Below are 18,673 nucleotides of genomic sequence, written 5' to 3'. Positions count from 1 at the left end.
ATTTGTTCTTCAAGCAGACCATCAGCTATACAGTCTGTTATATGTTATAAATGTATGTGCCCTATATCCTGCCTAAAAAAGGCTTACCCCTCTGTAATTCTACCAATCACATCGATCATATTTGACCTCTTCCAATTTTTTGGGGCTTATGATTATACAAGCATAAATTAAAAAGATAAAGGAGTGTACAATCAAATCAAAACCGCCAATTTCCAAAGTTCTCCACTTATATTATCTAAACCTGGAGATTTCCTGTCTTTTTAAAGAGTGCAAAGAAAATTTTAAGTTCATCATATGTAATATCATCTTGGTTACAGGTTTTGCAGTTGATACCTTGATTTCTAGAATACTGTTTGTATAAATTTGGTATTTACCAAAGTGTCTCCTGGTGTTCTATTAAATCTTCTTTTTTATAATATTCTAAGCCTCACTCGTCCTTTTTATTAAAATTTAATCTTCTCTAAACCCTGAAGGTGAGCCTTGCACGACCATGAAGATCATCCTCAATATTTTCAATAAAAGTATCCAAAGATTGTTGCTGCAATTTCCTTACTAATCCCTTCACCTTGTTTTTAATTCTATTATATGTCAATCTGTTTGTTTTCAAAGGATAATTTAACCAGTTTCTACATGCTGTTTTTTTTCTCAACAGATTCCTTCACTTCATCATTCCAATCTTGTAGAATATCATGAGATTCTTGCAAAATATCATGTTGTATACATCTTTGTAGTAATTTCTGAAGCAAGAAAGTTCTGATACGAAACCTGTTTATCCATACTTTGCAAATTTATCCTGCATATTTTTTGCTGCAGGTGAAGTAGCTTTTAATCTTCTTCCATTTCTTGTAGAGATTCATTCGAGATGCCAACAGATAGTACAGTGATCTGTAAACAGATCATCTTCCCTACATACTGTAGTAGCATAAATTTGTCCTTTTAGAACATCATTTACAATTACTTAGTCAATCACAGACCTCAAAACCCCCGAACCGTCCATGTACACTTTCATGTATCCCTTTTCCAAAAAAATGAATTGGTAATCTTTAAGTTGTAAAACTTTTCAAAACCTTACCATTATAATTTATAACTTCCTCTCCGAATCTACCTACCACTTAAGGTAAAAATTCTGGCCATTCTGGCATTCATGTTCCCCACTTATTATGATGACCGAAAACCATCTTCTATAAACCATCACAAAATATTTCCTTCTCTTCTGGTTTCCCGTCCTCTGGCCCATATGTTCCAACAACAGTCATACACCCTCTGTCATTTTAAAACCTCACTGTTATATAAATCTGCAATTCTTTATCATTTTTTGTCAACCAAAAAGGCAACATCCTTATTACCCCATTTTCTCTCATTAATGTGCCTTAATACAGTATTAAATAGGAATCATATAGTGAACTTTGTCATTTTCTTTTAGTTTTACTAGTTACTGCTGCTATGTTCAACTTTATGTTTTTCCAGGAGCTTTGCGAGCCTCATTTCCATCACGGTGAGTCCCTTACATTCCAAACATCAAGATGTAATGTATCCGACATCCAAGGATCTTTAAACTTTCCTTATCCATCTTAGTTTTGAGGTCTTTTTTTGGTGTTGAAAGTATTATTTTTTTTCTGTGGACTGGTTCTAACCTGCCATACAACTCCCTCCCTGAAGGTTCAGGGATTTTCTTTGGGGGTTACCATTACCTAGTCAAAAAGTCACAGCTTTAAGGTGCCAAGATCCTGCCTTCCACCCTCTTTCATCTTGCTTTATAATGACAATCCAAATGCCACCATACATTGCCCTGCGAACAAACCAAGGGCTAATGAAAGTAGGATTTACTGGCAGAGTTAACCAACTGTAAATATAGAAGACTTTGCCCTATTTGACAGTTTCATTAGATATAACTGGCATTTAATGGCAAGATCCAATTCAAAAATTAAATTTTTGTGCTGCTCCTTTCGGTGAACTCAACGTAAAAATATTACCAAGGAAAGGCTGAAATCACCGTTTGATGTCGGACAAATGTTTGATATAATCGTAACTTATTGCTTAAATAAATTTAATTTATTTAAGATAAAAGTTAAATTAACATATTTTTTGATATGAAATATTACCTATTAAAATAATTGCTATCTAATGTTTTATGTCTTGCTGTTCTAATTTTATTGAAGCCTACGGATAACCTTATCTTAATCTACTTGAAATCTTAAATATCTATAATACAGATTGGGTCACAAAAGTAATATAATACTGTGAGCTGGGAGAGCGACTATGACATATATGATACCCTAATTGGTTTAGTGAGCCAAAATGGGAATGAAAAACAGTCGCATAGAATTTTGACGTGGCTTTCACCATGACTGAATGCTGAGGTAACCCTAGGCGTTATGGTGGGATAAAGTTGAAGAGGTCATGCAGGAAATTTAGATTTTATAATGTTAACTTATATATTTATGATTGTCTATAATTGAGACTTGGTGCTTAGATTCAAAGATAGTTGTAAAAACGTACTAAAAGTAAACAGTAAAAGTAAAAATTCATGTAGATAACATCCCTCTCATACTTTGCTGACAAAGGTAGGATTTGTTTAGCTTAAGTTGTATTCATGACAAAATGGAAAATAAAACGCAACTATATTACTCACTTTTTAAGTTTGAGAAATATGCTTTTAGAACTCATTTGTGGAGCTCCATCATCAATTTTATTGCTGATTTAAATTTAATGCTGTCAGTAAATCCAACTATTTTACGATATTCTCATTGCCTATTCTCTTCTGCATTTGAATCTGGGATGTTTTTATTCATTTAGTTTAAGTTATCTCTGAAATTTATAAATAGTTTTTAGTGAAATATATTGTCATTACAAAATTTTATTTAAAAAAAATATTTTATAGTAATATTTCTAAAAGACTGATATATTTTCAAAACATATTTTAAAACATATAAACATAGTGATCAACCCTTATAAACATAGTGATCAACCTTATAATCATAGTGAACATCCTTGAATTTAATCCCTACAAGTCAGTCTGATATTAGCTTCCTGAAATAGAGCACTTTACTCATGGAAAAACTTACTCAATGTTTTAAGAATGGCAGACACATCTGCCATCTACTGTCGAGACACATCAGCTGAAGGCTATTATCTATCTCTGTATTTGGGGTTTATAAATAGCTGGGAAATGACAGGGAAAATTTTCAGCAGTGGAACTAGAAGTTTGAAGGTACAGACTCAATACTGAACAGTTGAAATACATTTAGGATGTACTAGAGAATATAGGACCAGAAACTAAAGGCTGGTGTAAAGGTGTCAGAAAATTATGGTGGAAGCAGAGTGATTAGCTCTAGGATTTCCTTCATAATTCCATGCAGTTAGAATTATGAAGGAAATTCTTCGCCTGCTATAATATTATTATACTGACTAGAATATTATTAGAGGCGTATGTTATTAGGTGGCCTAAATCACAATCCTGGATTGTAAATTAGGGTTGAAGTTAGGAAATTATGACTTCTAAAGTACTGTTTCTTTTCGATCTTAAGATTTTCTTGCACCTTTAACAATTTTTTAGAAAATAAAGTGAAAGAATGAGTATTATTTATCAGCAAATATATTCCACAGTATTGATTTATGTGATTCTGTTTAATTTTGAGTTATTCGGAGAAGATAAATTAAATATGTATTTTAAAAGAAATTAACATGTTTACTGATTATACTTCATGATACTGATTAAGGTAATTACATAAACATTTTTTTACTGATGAATGGGGAGTTTACTGGTGCTAATAAGTTTATTGATTTATTAAGGTTTCCTAAGAAAAATGTTAATAAAGTCTTTTGTCTTGTTTTATTCTCGGCTTCGTGATTGTATCGTATGGAATCAGAAAAAAATGTATCCCCCTTCCAAAAAGAACAAAATTTTCTAACTTTAGAAAAATCAGTACTAATGTCTGAGACTTCACACAAAATAGTTATCGACTCGTTAAACATCGATGTGCACATTGATCTACCTATGACTAGTGTAGGAAATTCATTGTATGCTCTATTAACGTTGAAAAATTATTAATGTAAAAGAAACTGTATTTTGTTATTATTGTTTAAATATACAATATAATAAATGTATTTATCAGTATTATACAATTATAAATAAGAAAAGCTTATTTTACGGTAAGGAATTAGGTTTTAATGAACGTTATTGTAAAAATCTACAATGATTAGATTCGTTTGAAGGCAGAATTTTTGTTGGAGTTTAATCGCGATATAGAAAAAAATGTAATTCTTTTCTTTAATTGTATCAAACTCACTTCTAATTGGGAAGCTTTCAGTAATTGCTTATCCGACTTCTTGTAGTTTAACAATTATTGGTCGAGGGTAAAAGTACTATCAGGAATTTTTTTTTAGTTTAGAGTTATACTCCAAACTAATAATAAAATATAAAGTTTTCTATACTCTTAGATTTTCAGCTGAAATTTCAATAATTTTAACTTCTAGTGAAAAATGTAATTTTTTGCTCATAAATTTTGTTTTACTTATTAACGTAAAAGAAATTTAAATAAGGTAAGGCTGAATATTGAAGATCTGCAGTATTATTCGCATATGGGAATAAATAAGTTATGGAAAGAAATGCAGTCAAAAGATAGCTGCTGTGATTTGTGTTTGGTAATTTTCCATTTAAAAATATAATATAATTAAAAACTAATATTTACTGTTGGATTAATAATAATAGTAATAATAATCATAAACAATAAATAATACATAAGTAAAGTTACTCTACAAATTATCTTCCACTGATTATGTTTTTTTTATATATATATATATATAAACTAAAAGTAGCTAACCGATAAAAAGTAATTAATTTCTGTGTGCATATAAATTATAATTTGTATAATTAACTTCCTTGTAAAAAAGAAATGAAACTATATAAAGAAAATGTAAAAAAAACAAAACAAAATTAACATAATTTATATTATTTGTTGAGGACATTGACACTGATACTTTTTGATAGTGGGAAGGTATTTGATATAAGAATAGTATAAAAAGCCCAGTTGTCATCATTCTATTAACCACTGCTCTACCATGAAGTTGCTCTTCTCTGGTCTTTTCCTTTTTGGACTGGCGATCGCTGCTCCGCCCAGCGAACAAAACCAATACAGCAACTACAAAAAAACTGGTAAATAAACATATACTTTTAATTTTTTCTAAGGTTACTAATACATTAGTAATTGTAATGTTTTTCGGATTAGAATTTAAACAAAACTAAATTTGACAGCTTATAAAATACGCTTCAAAATTTAATCTTAAATAAGGATAAAGTGACTAGGCTATGTTTCTTTTACAAATTTATTTAACATGTCTCTCCTCACTTAGGGGATATGAAAAAAATGTTATTAATTTACGGATATAATTCTTTTGCAGTAATTTTGATTATATTAGTTCGACAACTGGTCATTTTGTAATAGAGATCTGCAGCTAATTGTTAGAAGGCTGACTTATGATGCGAGCTAAATATTCTTATTTTGGCAAACCATTTTATCAGAAAAAATAATATGAGCAGCTAAATTCTGGGCTTATATTTTAGGCATATAAAAAAAAAATAACATGTGCAGATAGAATTCAGATTCCATCTTAATCTGAAAAAATTTGTGCAAAACTTGATAAAATTGGTGAAAAACCTTTAATCACTTTTTATTAATTGAATAGGGTTAAAAACAAAATATCGAAAATTTAATTTTATAAAAGTTAGTGCTAACCCTATTAGTTCTATCAAATTCACAGTATCGACATTGAACACCGTTGGTCGACACCATCAGATGCTAAAATTAAGTATTAAATTACTTAATTTGTTTGAGATTCGTATACTTTATCTTATTAGTGTAGAAAAATTAATCATGTCTTATAACTTACTTCGTGTAGTGATTTCATGACTTTTTGGGCAAGTATGACTGATGTACATGTGTCTTTATTTATTAATATATAGGAAAGAAATTAAACATACGCAAATTTATTTAAATGAATATTCTTCGAAATTCCTTTTTATTTATTTGCATCGTAACAAGAGAACGAAGCCCAGTTTTAATCATTTTTCACGAAGCACATTATCGATAAAAAAATTACAGACCCTTATTGGAAGTCGAAGCGAATGTTTGAGCATCACACCAGCAAGGGTAAAACAAAAGTTATCATGAAAAAAGCTCTTTTATTTAAAAAGAAAAAATTATCCGAAAAAATTTAAACACTAGATTTTTAGATAACCTGTGAGGACAAATCAATAGATATTGTATTTATACTTTATTTTCTTTTATTTATTGTAATTATAGTTTTATAAAATTTTCATTCGTATTTATTTTACTTCATAACAGGCTATCAACTCAGTTTGGTAGTTGGTCTCTCTTTTTCTGTTTATCCAACGGAACCACCATAAGGTATTACTCCATCGGATGATACGTATGACTGAAAGTAAAGTGTAGCCTTGTACAGTCTAAGGTCAATTCCTGAGATGTCTCGTTAATTGAAACCCAACCACCAAGGAACACTGGTATCCACGATCTTTGTTTTTTTAACCTCCGGAAACACCGTTAGGTATTGTTTCAGAGGATGAGATGAATGATTTATAGCGTGTGAAAGTGCCATGCCTGACCGGGATTCGAACCTGGGACTTCTGGATGAAAGGTCGAGACGCTACCACTCGCGCCACTGAGGCCGACAGTATCCACGATCTTACTTATTTTCTCCTGTTTAGCCTCTGGGAATCACCGTTCAGGTATTACTTCAAAGGATGAATGAGGATGACATGTGTTAGTATAAATGAAGTGTAGTCTTGTACAGTTTCAGTTCGACCATTCCTGAGATGTGTGGTTAATCGAAACCTAACCACCAAAGAACACCGGTATCCATGATTTAGCATTCAAATCCGTATAAAAATAACTGATTTTACTAGGACTTGAACGCTGGAACTCTCGACTTCAAAATCAGCTGATTTGGGAAGACGCGTTCACTATTAGACCAATCCGGTGTCTAATCCACGATCGGTGGACCAATCCACGATTTAATAGACTTAAAACGAACTGTACAGAGCCTGAGTTGAAAACTGAATACAACTAAATAATTACACTGGCAACATTGTTGCTCAAAAAAGAAAAAAAGAACTTAGTGTTCTTTAATTAACAGGAGGCAGTGTAATTTTTAGCGATACAAAAATAATATTGAAAATAACCATAAAAGAAAAATATTAAATTATGTAGTTACAAAGATAATTATAATAATATACAGTTTAATAAATAAATTTAGTTTCGTCATAACGAAACTAACGACGAAGCTATGACGATCTTAACAGAAAACGTATATATTTAATAATAATCAATTTAGGGTAACATATGTAATAATTATATTATAGTTGATATGTAATATTTATAGTTGATGTGTAAATTAATAAACGTTATATCCTTTTGTATTTTTATCCAGGACATAGTAGTAGTAGTATTATAATGTATTATTTTATTATTTTTTTTAACTGCTACAAAAATAAGATTTCTATTAACCTTTAACTGGATTTGTAATATTCTTACTTTAAATTATCGACAACTTATTACAAAATATATACCGGTAGATGTAAACCACATACGATGCTTTATAATAATATTAATATCGTTTGCTTATTTAATACTAGCTTGATAATATTCAGGGGAAAGGATTAAAGGTCTTACAACTTATAACGTGGAAATTGATCACTAATCCTTATATTGAGTCAATATAAATGGGGTAATGATTTTAGATAACAGAGTTCATACTACGTTGTTTCTGATATACTTCTACTATTAAATATCGTTCCAAAATATAATAAATGATGCTAATAAAATTTTAGATATTTTATATTCAGTTAATTTTTCAAAGCTATCTTCATTATCGATGGGTTGTAGTTAAGACTAGAAAAATCAATCTGAAGTATAAAAATATTATAAATTAAGAAGTGTTTATAAAATCTAATAATAAAAATAATAATGTTTGTTTCTTTGAATAATAATTCAATACCTACTTTCATGCAATTTTCATTTTTTCTGTTGTATTAAAAAAGGGTAACATTATAGCTAAATAAGAGGAAATTTTACTGATTTAATAACATTGTAAGATTGAATAAACATAAAAATATGAGTATACAAAAATTAGAATATTCTTATATATAATATTAAAGAGACAAAATTATTGCAGTGTAAATAATTATTTATGATTATTTCATTTTCAGCGGATAAAGAATTTTTGGAGAAGCAGGAAGCAGTTTTGGAACTTTTTAATGGCATATACCACCCTTATAGAAACCAGAAATATATACAATATGCATATCAATTTGATCCTGAGGCCAACATAAATAAATTTTCAGTAAGTATTCATAGAAATCTGCCTTTCATTTAAAAAACATGCCATAAACAAGTTAAAACTTTTTGATTTTAAGAAATAATACAAACTTAAAAAGATTAGCAACAATTTACTGACCTTTATTTAACACCTAATTTAAATCGTCGAAATATAAAAAATTGAAAGGATTTTTTTAATCTTCTTTTTAAATTTATTTTATTATTTTTTTACATAAAAATGCTTTTTCTCAAAAATTCAAAATCAAATTATTACGTACTAAAGCAGTAGCTGAGCTCATCCTCGTGAGCACATACAAGTGGATGTTTACTACTTTCAGAAACACACAAAAATATGAAGTACATTAAAATTAAACGTTTTTCACATTTTTGAGACTATTATCTTACTGATATTATATTCATTTACTGCATTTTTGCATCAGAATGAAAAATACCTTCCAGAAATATATAATTAAAACAAGGTAATTTGAATAGGGCTAAATATCATTCATTACCTTTAGAAGTTTTATTTGATAATTCCTTAAAATATATTATGCATATTCATTTTACAAGTATTGTTAATAATTCAGAATAATGACCAATCAATAACGTACACTACCAATTTCTTTATTTACAAAACAATATCAAGAATGGCCAGCAATCCCCAAGTTGAATAATACTGCTAAAAAAGTAGTAATAATAAGTATTATTATAATAATAAATTACCAACGATAAATACTCGCATTTCGCTGATAATGAAATTTCCGTTTCGGATTACAATTGAAGTTTGAAACGTAAAGTATTTTTAACAATCTAAAAGTATTCAGTGTTTAAAAAATCAACCATTCTTAAAAACCTTGTATCTTATTTGTTTCTTTTACAAATTTACATAATAATTATGTAAATTAAAACACATGCGCGCGCGCGCACACACACACACACACACACGCACACACATATGTATATATATATATATATACACACACACGAGAGAGAGAGAGAGAGAGAGTGAGAGAAGAGAGAAAGTGCGAGACAGGGAGTTTGCTTGTGTGTGTGAAAGAAAAATGTAAAATATTATTATTGATAAATTTAAAAATGATCTGTAATAACAATTTCTAATAATTCTCAGATAAATGTGTATTTCTTGTGTTCAGAATTCCCAGGCTGTAAAGAGATTCTTGAAGTCCTTCTACAGTGACAACTTCCTACCTAAAAATGAGGTGTTCTCTCCTAGCAGCCAGCAACACCAGAACCAAGTCGCTCAGTTATTTTACTTTTTCTACAATGCACAGGATTTCAACACATTTAAGCAGGTTTGTACTTAACCGTTTTAAAAATTTTGGAAGTGTTCTAGACTGACATAAATTAATTACATTGAGATGAGCATTATTACTTTAGGTTTTTAAGGCAGTTAATTTAAATAGTTTGATCTCTAAACTTCAGGATTCTGAAATTAGAGATTTTCATTAGTCTGTTTAATTATATATGCTTTGATTTTCGTCTAATAACTATTCCTACAAAATGAAGAGATACATTTATTTTTATAAAATTACATTGTTTACTTTTTTGTATATTTTAATAAAGAAGCCTTTATTGTTTCACTATTAACACAGAGACAATGCTTTAAAAAAACAAGAAAAAGATTTACAATTGAGTTGTACAATTATTTTTTTGTAAGTTAAGGAAATAAAAATACAAGGGAAAAAGGAAACGTTTAAATATATTAATATCGATCATTAAAATATCAAATATTCTGCTGAAATTGGTTGTTTCATACATTTTCAGATGGTGAATTGCATAAACTATCTAAGCGTGTCTACAGAAAAGCCAGATGCAGGGACTTCTGATGTAAATCAGAATATTTTATCTCACGTTGAGTTTTACCTCGTACACCCTCAACAACTTTACATATTTCCTTAGTCTGGAAAAAATCCTCATTTAATCTCAGTTTTGTGCTCTCTATTAGATTAAAATTTACAGTTCTATATTATTTTAATGTATTGTTTCCTTTAAAATCTTTTTCAAGATAGATTAAAAAGACCTACCTTTATTAATGACGAAGTCTAAATTTTTTTTGTTAATGCTAATTATATGACTTACATATCGGAATAATTTCTATTATGCAGGATAATCGAAACTGAACTAAATTAGAGTAAGTAAAAAATAAACTAAACTGGCGTTTGCACTCTGTATACAGTAACTATTCTAGCCCGTATATTTTATTTAATCATGCCCATTATTACTATTTTTCCGATGAATTGAAATTGAGGTAAAAAATCTCTTGTTTCTTCTTTCTACAAGGGATAAAACATTAATTTTAGACATTTAATTTTTTAGTCCCTTTTGATAAAATGAGTTTAATATATTTTTTTTCCAGGCCGCTGCTTGGGCTAAAGCTCACTTCAACCCTGGTCAATTTGTGTACGCTTTCGCTGCAGCTGTTGTCAACCGTCCCGACACTAGAGGAATTATTCTACCCCCATTCTATGAAATATTCCCAGACCAATATGTTCCAGCTACAGCATTACGTCAGATCTACAACGCATACTACGATGGTACGTATAATAAAACTTCTGGTAACTCTCTGCACAGATGTGAAATGTTGAATAACTTATTCAAAATTCCTGCAGAATGCATTATTCAGGAACGAGTGGGTTTAATTCTCCATACAATTATTGAATTACTAATTTTGTAATAAAATATGTGCATGAATTTACCTGAATGACACATAATTATAAAGAAGTATCTCAACATAACAGTTGCCTACTTCGTGTCTGAAAAATTAAATAATCTTTATAAGGTTTGGAATTTCTCTGAACTTCATCAAGTTCAGGAGAAGAAAAAAGATTCCAGATTTTTTAAAAGAGAGAGAGAGATAGATAAGTAAATAGGCAAATAAATAGGTACATGTATACGGTGAAGGAAATAGGGAGAGAGACAGACAGAAATTAATGTATTATTAAATTTTTTGGTAGTTAGAAATTATTTTTGCGTTAGTAGATTACCTTCTGAAAATAAAGTTTTTATCATGCATAAACGATTATTAAAGGACAAGAAAAGATGAATCTATAGGGAATATCTATTTTATTATTTGACTATTTAAAAAATCTGTCGCGTTAAAGTTAAATAAACTTTTCGATCAGGAAGTTGTCATGTAAGTATTTCTTATTTTATGACATGAAAAATTTTTTAAGCAGTTTTTAAAATTAAACATCACAATAAAAATGATAATCAAAGCTTTGAGAAATTATTCATTTTTATGTTATTAATTTATAAATGAAAGCACTGTTTTAAACATATATATATATATATATATATATATATGTTTAATTTTAGAGTAGATATTTTGATAAAAAAGAAGTCGAAGTTGTTTTATACGGAAAGGTGATTCAGTAAGCTTCGTAACATAGATACATCAATAGTACACATCATAATATATGATAGTATACATCTATAATATGATGTAATTGTTTTTTTATTTTCGAAATTTAAATAGAACATTTTTTTTTTTAATTTCATTAGTAAAAAATTACTACAGTTTATTGTTTATTGTGATCTCTCTGAAATTAATCCCACAGATCTGCTCGAGCTGTCTTTATTGGTATATTTATATGCAAATATGGCACAATCATCAGTTTGAGATGTGTTTTCTCGATAATATTAAATAGTAATAATGATCTCGGTATATTTACAATATCTGTAATACCTTCTTTTTGTACGAAGATATATCTGATATTTAACTTGTAAAATAAAAATATTTGTAAAAGCCTATACGTACGATTTTCTGTTCTGTTTTCAGGATATAACAAGGCTTACGCATACGCTAATTACACCAGTCAAAACAAAAATAACTTCTTTTATAACTATTTCTACTACAACAATTTTTACAACAGTAAATACAATAGTCCACACAGTGCCAAAGCTTTCTACGCTAACGATGATGGCGCTTATTACAACAATGCTGGTACTCCAGAGAATCCAGAGAACAGAATGAGCTACTTCACTGAAGATGTCGGTATCAACGCTTTTCAGACAGGTTTCTACACTCAGTATCCATCATTCTTTGGATACAATTATTATTACAACTACTATACAAAGTATAATAATAATAATAATGAAAACAGCAACAACAATAATAATAATCAAAACCAGTATTCATTTCAAGACCAAGAAAAGGGAGAAGCGTTCTATTATGCCAACCAGCAGTTTTACGCCAGATACGTTCTTGAAAGGCTTTCAAATGATCTGCCAATTCCTCATCCAATCAACTTTTACAAATACGTCAAGGTACGCCATTTTTTTATGTTATACGACTATTATAGTTTAATGTAATTTATATCCGATAAGATATTTTTAGCGTGTTTAGAAGTTGAACGTTTACAATAAGAAACTTAACAACCGTTCAATCAACTTAATATATCCCTTGCTTATTTATTGCTTTATTAACAATAGTTTTTATTTTTTTTTAAATGTGAATTTATTCAAATTTAATTTAGTTAAATGAAGTTAAGCAAATAAAAAATATTAAATGTCATAGAATGTTTGTAAAAAACGAATATTTGACTCGCAATAGAGATGATTAGTCGGGAAAAATAATCACTGTGCCAGCAATGAATGAATGTGTTAACATATTAATAGTAAAGTTTGTTGTAAGAGTTCTGGTGACAATAAACCTGAAGAGGGAAGAATAGGTTACGAAAAATGTTATTGCAGTTTTATGTACATAAAAAATAAACCAGCAATTGCGACTCCTCCGGAGTAGGGATCGCATTGCTCCCTCCTTATAGTTAGTGCCCCGTTGTGGCGTATTCCTGCTAGCCTATTAAGCGTTAGCACCGAAAGGACTTCAGTAGACGGTCTGAAGGGGAATTGCGTCGGGAGGACAGGCTTCATAAGCCTAGCCTTCCGCGGTCGGCCCGTAAAATGGGTTCGATAACGCTGGTTCAACAACGGATTGGAATGCAATTAAATCCGTCTTAAATTCACTAAAATAACACAAAACTTGAAAAATTAGACCCGAGATATAAAATAACCCTTTTAAAAACCAAGCCCGATTAGAATCATCCAGCAGCAAGGGACTCTGTCCAGGTTCTGCGATAAAGTAGGGAGTAATAAACTCCCGCCAACTTTGCATTCCATTCCATTCTATGTACATAAAAGTAGATTTTTTGATGACTTTCTGACTTTCAATTTATTTTCAGCCTGGTTACAACCCTAATCTTCAATACGTCAATGGTCAAGCTGTTCCTGCACGTCCACCAAACACCTACTTCCAACAGCAAGAAAACGACAACAACAACAACAACAATAACGCTCAACAACCCTACAACTACCAAGCTCAAAATCCACAAGTATACGAACACAGAATTCACAAGGTTGCTGACTCTGGCTACTTTTACGCTGTGAGTATCGTAGATAATTTTTGTTTGTTTTTTGTTTGTCATTATTATTATAGTATTCAATTTATTTAGTTAACTAATGTAAGTTAATCACGACTTCATGTTATCTTACCTTTTTACTTTAATTTTAATCGATTACGATATACAATAAATATTAATTGTAAACTCTGATAGATAACCAATAGAACCAAAGCTTCATAATTGGTAATCGTACTTGTACTTTTTATCAATGTTCGTAGTACTTTTATATAATCTTAATAACTTAAAAGAAATTAGATAGCCTAGCCGCTATATTTTACAAAAGTACTAGGATGTGTTTCCAAACATACGGTGAGATTGGTAACACTGCATGCTCTTTAATGAACTCACAGGCACCCTCTTAAAAACACACAAGTGCGTGTGCATAAACTCTTGTTTAGTTAAATGAATTAAAAATGTCTGTGATAAATTCTAAATAAAAAAAAAAAAACATGCTGTAAATTTAAGTTAAAAAGTATTTCTAATAAAGGTTTAACTCGTTTTTATTGCAGTATGATAGTAAGAAATACTCACTTAACAGCCAAAACGGTGTAGGAATACTCGCCAACATAATCGCCTTCCCAGCAAGTTCACCTAACCCTGATTACTATGGAGACTTCTTCAGTACTGCTAAAAACGCCATTGGTAACATCGTTGATCCTAACAACCAGAACGGAGTTGCTCCTGGAGCTGTATCAAATTACGCAACTGCAGCAAGAGATCCGGCTTACTACCAGTTCTTAGCTAATGTATTGCAAGTCTTCTTTAACTATCAGAACAAACAAGGACCATACACACAAAGCCAGGTAAGTAACCGCTAGTTATTTCCATTCTTCTGGTTCTTACATATTTTTTTTTTTACAGAAATAAATTACTTAACCTACAATGGGTGTTTAACAAATGGCTTATATAAATGATTACATAAGTTACATAATTAATATGTAGTATACATAATTTGAATTACTTTAAGAATTATAATATTTTTATCTTTTTACGTACTTTTTTAAAGTAATGTTTCTGAATAAACGTTAATTTTGTTAGAACTGCGTGATAAAACAATAAATAAATATTAAAAAAATTACTAATAATAATAAAAATATATTTAAAAATTTACCACGCCATAAACATCCGAACATATATGTTAAGAAAGGATTTACAAAATTCAGATAAATCTTACTTCAATGAAAATTTACTTTCATTGTCTAATTACTTTGTCAATTTATTCTCAAGTCATTTAACTTATATGTCTTTTCTTTTATAATCATATTTAATAGAGAAAACCTTAAATAATCCCTTCTTTTCCGAACTTAATAAGTTTACTTTCTTGAAATTCCTTCCTTTTAGATTCCTTCCAGCAAGGTACTGACCTAACTTGAGCAGGTGTTTTATATACTGTTTCTTCTCTTTATGTTTTTGTTAAATGTTCTTTTCTTCTACTCTAGCAAGAAAATACTTTCCTGCTGTATCCCTTACATGGGATGTTCAAAATACTTTATCATCATAGCTTCAATAGTTTCAGTTCTCTTTCTTATTTTTGTTATGGTCCAACCGTATGAGAGAAATAGAAAAAAATTAATACACTTAGCTCTTGGTTAAAACCAAACATATTCACATTTGTAGCAGAATTATGAAAAGGTATTCCTCATTCAACAAAGTTGAACAAATAACAGTTTGTTTTAGTGAAGTGAGTCTGAAATCTAGGATTTCAGTAGCCAATTTCAAGCATTTTGTCAATAAAACTCGTATAGATAGGTCTATCCATTCGAAACTTTTTTAATAGCTACCTCCATCCACATCAATCGTATAAATTTGCCTGTTTTAAAAATACTTTATTTTTTAACTTTAATAAAGGTTAAAATGAAATACGATCGTACAAAAATAAAACATACAACGTGAATGAAAATATTTTATTAAATAAGTTTAGAATAATTATTATAACGTACTAATAAGTTTATTATTTTTTCTTTAATAAGTGGTTAGTAAAAAGAAATTGGTCTATAATTTAAAAAAAAGTATATTATTACGCTAAAGTATATTATCAATAAACAACTTATTATTTAATTTATACAACCAAATTATATCCCCTTGAATTTATTTATATAGATATGAACAACTTATCATTTTTCTTTCAGGTTGCCTTCCCAGGAGTTAAAGTAGAGAGTTTCGATGTTGAAAAATTGGTCACTTACTTTGACACATACGATGTCAACGTAAACAACGCTTTTGCTGGTTTCTATTACAGGTACAATCAATCTGGTAACTACAACTACGACTACAACCACCATAACAACCATCATAACGACAACAATCACAATAATGATAACAGAAACAACAATAATGATCATAACAATCACAATAATGATAACAGCAACAACAATAATGATTATAATAATCGCAACAATGATAATAACGATCGCAACAATGATAATAACAATCGCAACAATGATAATAACAACTATCCTGGTAACTACAGTTTCTACAAATATGACTACCACGTGAAATTCCAAAGATTAAATCATAATCCATTTACCTACAAATTTTCCGTAAACAGTGACAAAGCTCAGAACGCTGTCGTCCGAGTTTTCGTTGGTCCAAAATATGACTCTAACGGACAAGGATTTACTCTTGCACAAGCCAGCCAATATTACTTCCAGCTTGACCAATTCTTTGTTCAGTGTAAGTGAGAGTAATTTAAATAAACATAATTATAATAATAGTAGTAATAAGAATTGTTTAATCCACTATAAACCTTTGAAGTTGTTTTATTTTTTGAATTATGAAGAAAATTAACAGAATATTGACTGACGTATTGTTGTAATGATTACATTGTGAAATTTAAACTATCGGATTTTGGAAATAATTTTAAATATCCCTGAAAATTTTCTAATTACGTAACAACGTATTAAATCGGTTAAATCTTATGTTTTTAACCCTGTAAAATATTATTTATGTAAAATAATTTATTAATATAGAAGTATATGAAAACTGTTTATAATTACATTTTAAAGTGTTTAATATGATATAGTGGATCTTATACTTTGTATATACGTTCTAGAAGTTTTTAAATCATGTAACAAAAAATAGAGATAGATCGTAATAATTATTAGATCGGCTATGATGCAGAGAGTGGAGTATTTTTATTATATTAAATATTTTTTTGATATTAGCTTCAAATATTTTTTTTTTGTAATTTTAAATTGATCTTCGTTTTTTTCAGTGAACCAGGGTTCAAACCAATTTGAACGTAGCTCTAGACAATCACCAGTGTTTGTTGGGGATGTTCCCAGCTATAAGACTTTGAAACATAGAGTTGAACAGGCACTTCAGGGTTCACAAGCTTTCTACTACTCTGAGGTAGATTAATTTTATAAGCGATGAAATTTCGACTTCTTAATTAATATTGATTTAAACTTTGATAACGTTCGAATTTGGTTTATCTGAACTTAGAAAATATTTAAACTGAGGGAAATTATACAAAAATAAAACCCTACTTAAAAAGAACCATTAAAGTTTTCAAGAAGAATTTAGCGAAATCTTGAAATAGCACGTGTGTTGTGATCTATAGAATTCAGACAAAAGATAAAAATTGAATGATACATTTTTTATAGTTCGCTAAAAATTTAATTACGTTGTAATCGAAGCTTTAGTTTTGTACGAATAAAAATTAGTTTTCATGAAGTTTTCTTAATTGTATTTTGAATTATTTTTATAGTAAAGAGATTACTACAAACTTGACAATTTATTTTAGTTTTGATTCAGATAAACTATTTCTGATAGCAGATATAATAAATAGAAATTAAATTATTTTATTTTCGTTATGTACAATTTTTTTACGAATAAATTGAAATGAAGAAAACTTTTTTTTAAATGATTAAACAAATATCTACTCGATAGTTTTTGTAAATAAGAAGACGAATAAAATTATTAATTTAGAAAGATACAAGTCTTTATATAAATTATTTTCTTTTTACTTGCAGGGAGAAAGTTACCACTGTGGCTTCCCAGCCAGAGCTCAACTTCCAAAGGGAAAGAAAGGAGGACAAGAATTTATATTTTACACTATCGTCAGTCCATACAATAACGAAAGCTCTAATTACAACAAACAAAACGGACGTTACTTTGATTCATTCTACTGTGGTGGTTACTATCAGAGCCAGTACCAAGATGGACGTCCATACGGTTTCCCATTTGACAGACCAGTACAGGAGAGTAACTTCAACGCTGCCAACCAGTTCTTCAAGACTGTTACTATTTTCCACAAGAACCATCCTCAAGATTCTTAATTATATAAAAAAAAAAAAAAAAATAAGTTTTTATATTTTGTTATATTTTTATACTCAAGTAAATAAACAACTGCATTTTTAATTTTTTATTTATTTTCAATTTAATTTTATAATTTAAATTTAATATATTTATCCTCTATTTCACCTCTGACAGGCTGTACGGCCTATAATTCAATGTTCCGGTGGTTGTAGAAGCGCCTACTGGGTAAATCTCTTATCTCGTAATCCTTTCTAAAATACAAAAAGGCAGTTTGATTGATATTGAATCTTCTGATTATAAACTTTAATAATTTTACTCCTGGAGAGCAAAGATTGTAGTATATGATAAATATGAACCAAGTAAACATATAATTTATGTTATGTGTAAAAAATATATTGAAACATTTTAACAGATAGGAAGTTTAATAACGATCATTATTTTTTTTTCTTTTACTACATAATAGAAACCATTGCACAAAATCTACAGTTTTCAAAAAGGTAATACATTTTTTCTCTAGTTTCATTACCATAATATGTTGAGGTCAAGTGAAAAACAGAAATCATAGTTTCATGTTATATTATCCATTTAGAAAATATAATACGACCTGAAATAAGTTTGTATTGGTCATTTTATTTCAGCACTTCTGATAAAATATCCCTGGAA

General features: G+C 29.3%; 1 protein-coding gene across 1 annotated transcript in view; it reads left to right on the top strand.

Moving 5' to 3' along the window:
* LOC142329684 (hexamerin-like) overlaps positions 1-18,099 on the top strand; it is a 74,182-nt gene extending 56,083 nt beyond the window's left edge. The window contains exons 2-11 of the mRNA XM_075374385.1: positions 4,991-5,155; positions 8,225-8,358; positions 9,485-9,643; positions 10,708-10,885; positions 12,130-12,617; positions 13,532-13,732; positions 14,260-14,553; positions 15,880-16,423; positions 16,965-17,101; positions 17,725-18,099. Coding sequence (XP_075230500.1) covers positions 5,062-5,155; positions 8,225-8,358; positions 9,485-9,643; positions 10,708-10,885; positions 12,130-12,617; positions 13,532-13,732; positions 14,260-14,553; positions 15,880-16,423; positions 16,965-17,101; positions 17,725-18,030 — 2,535 coding nt within the window. The 5' untranslated portion in view covers positions 4,991-5,061 and the 3' untranslated portion in view covers positions 18,031-18,099. The remainder of the gene's footprint in view (positions 1-4,990; positions 5,156-8,224; positions 8,359-9,484; positions 9,644-10,707; positions 10,886-12,129; positions 12,618-13,531; positions 13,733-14,259; positions 14,554-15,879; positions 16,424-16,964; positions 17,102-17,724) is intronic.
* Positions 18,100-18,673: the final 574 nt, after the last annotated feature.

The sequence above is a fragment of the Lycorma delicatula genome, chromosome 1, assembly GCF_047948215.1.
Source record: "Lycorma delicatula isolate Av1 chromosome 1, ASM4794821v1, whole genome shotgun sequence".
NCBI classification, from domain to species: domain Eukaryota; kingdom Metazoa; phylum Arthropoda; class Insecta; order Hemiptera; family Fulgoridae; genus Lycorma; species Lycorma delicatula.
This window is presented reverse-complemented; position numbering and strand designations above follow the sequence as displayed.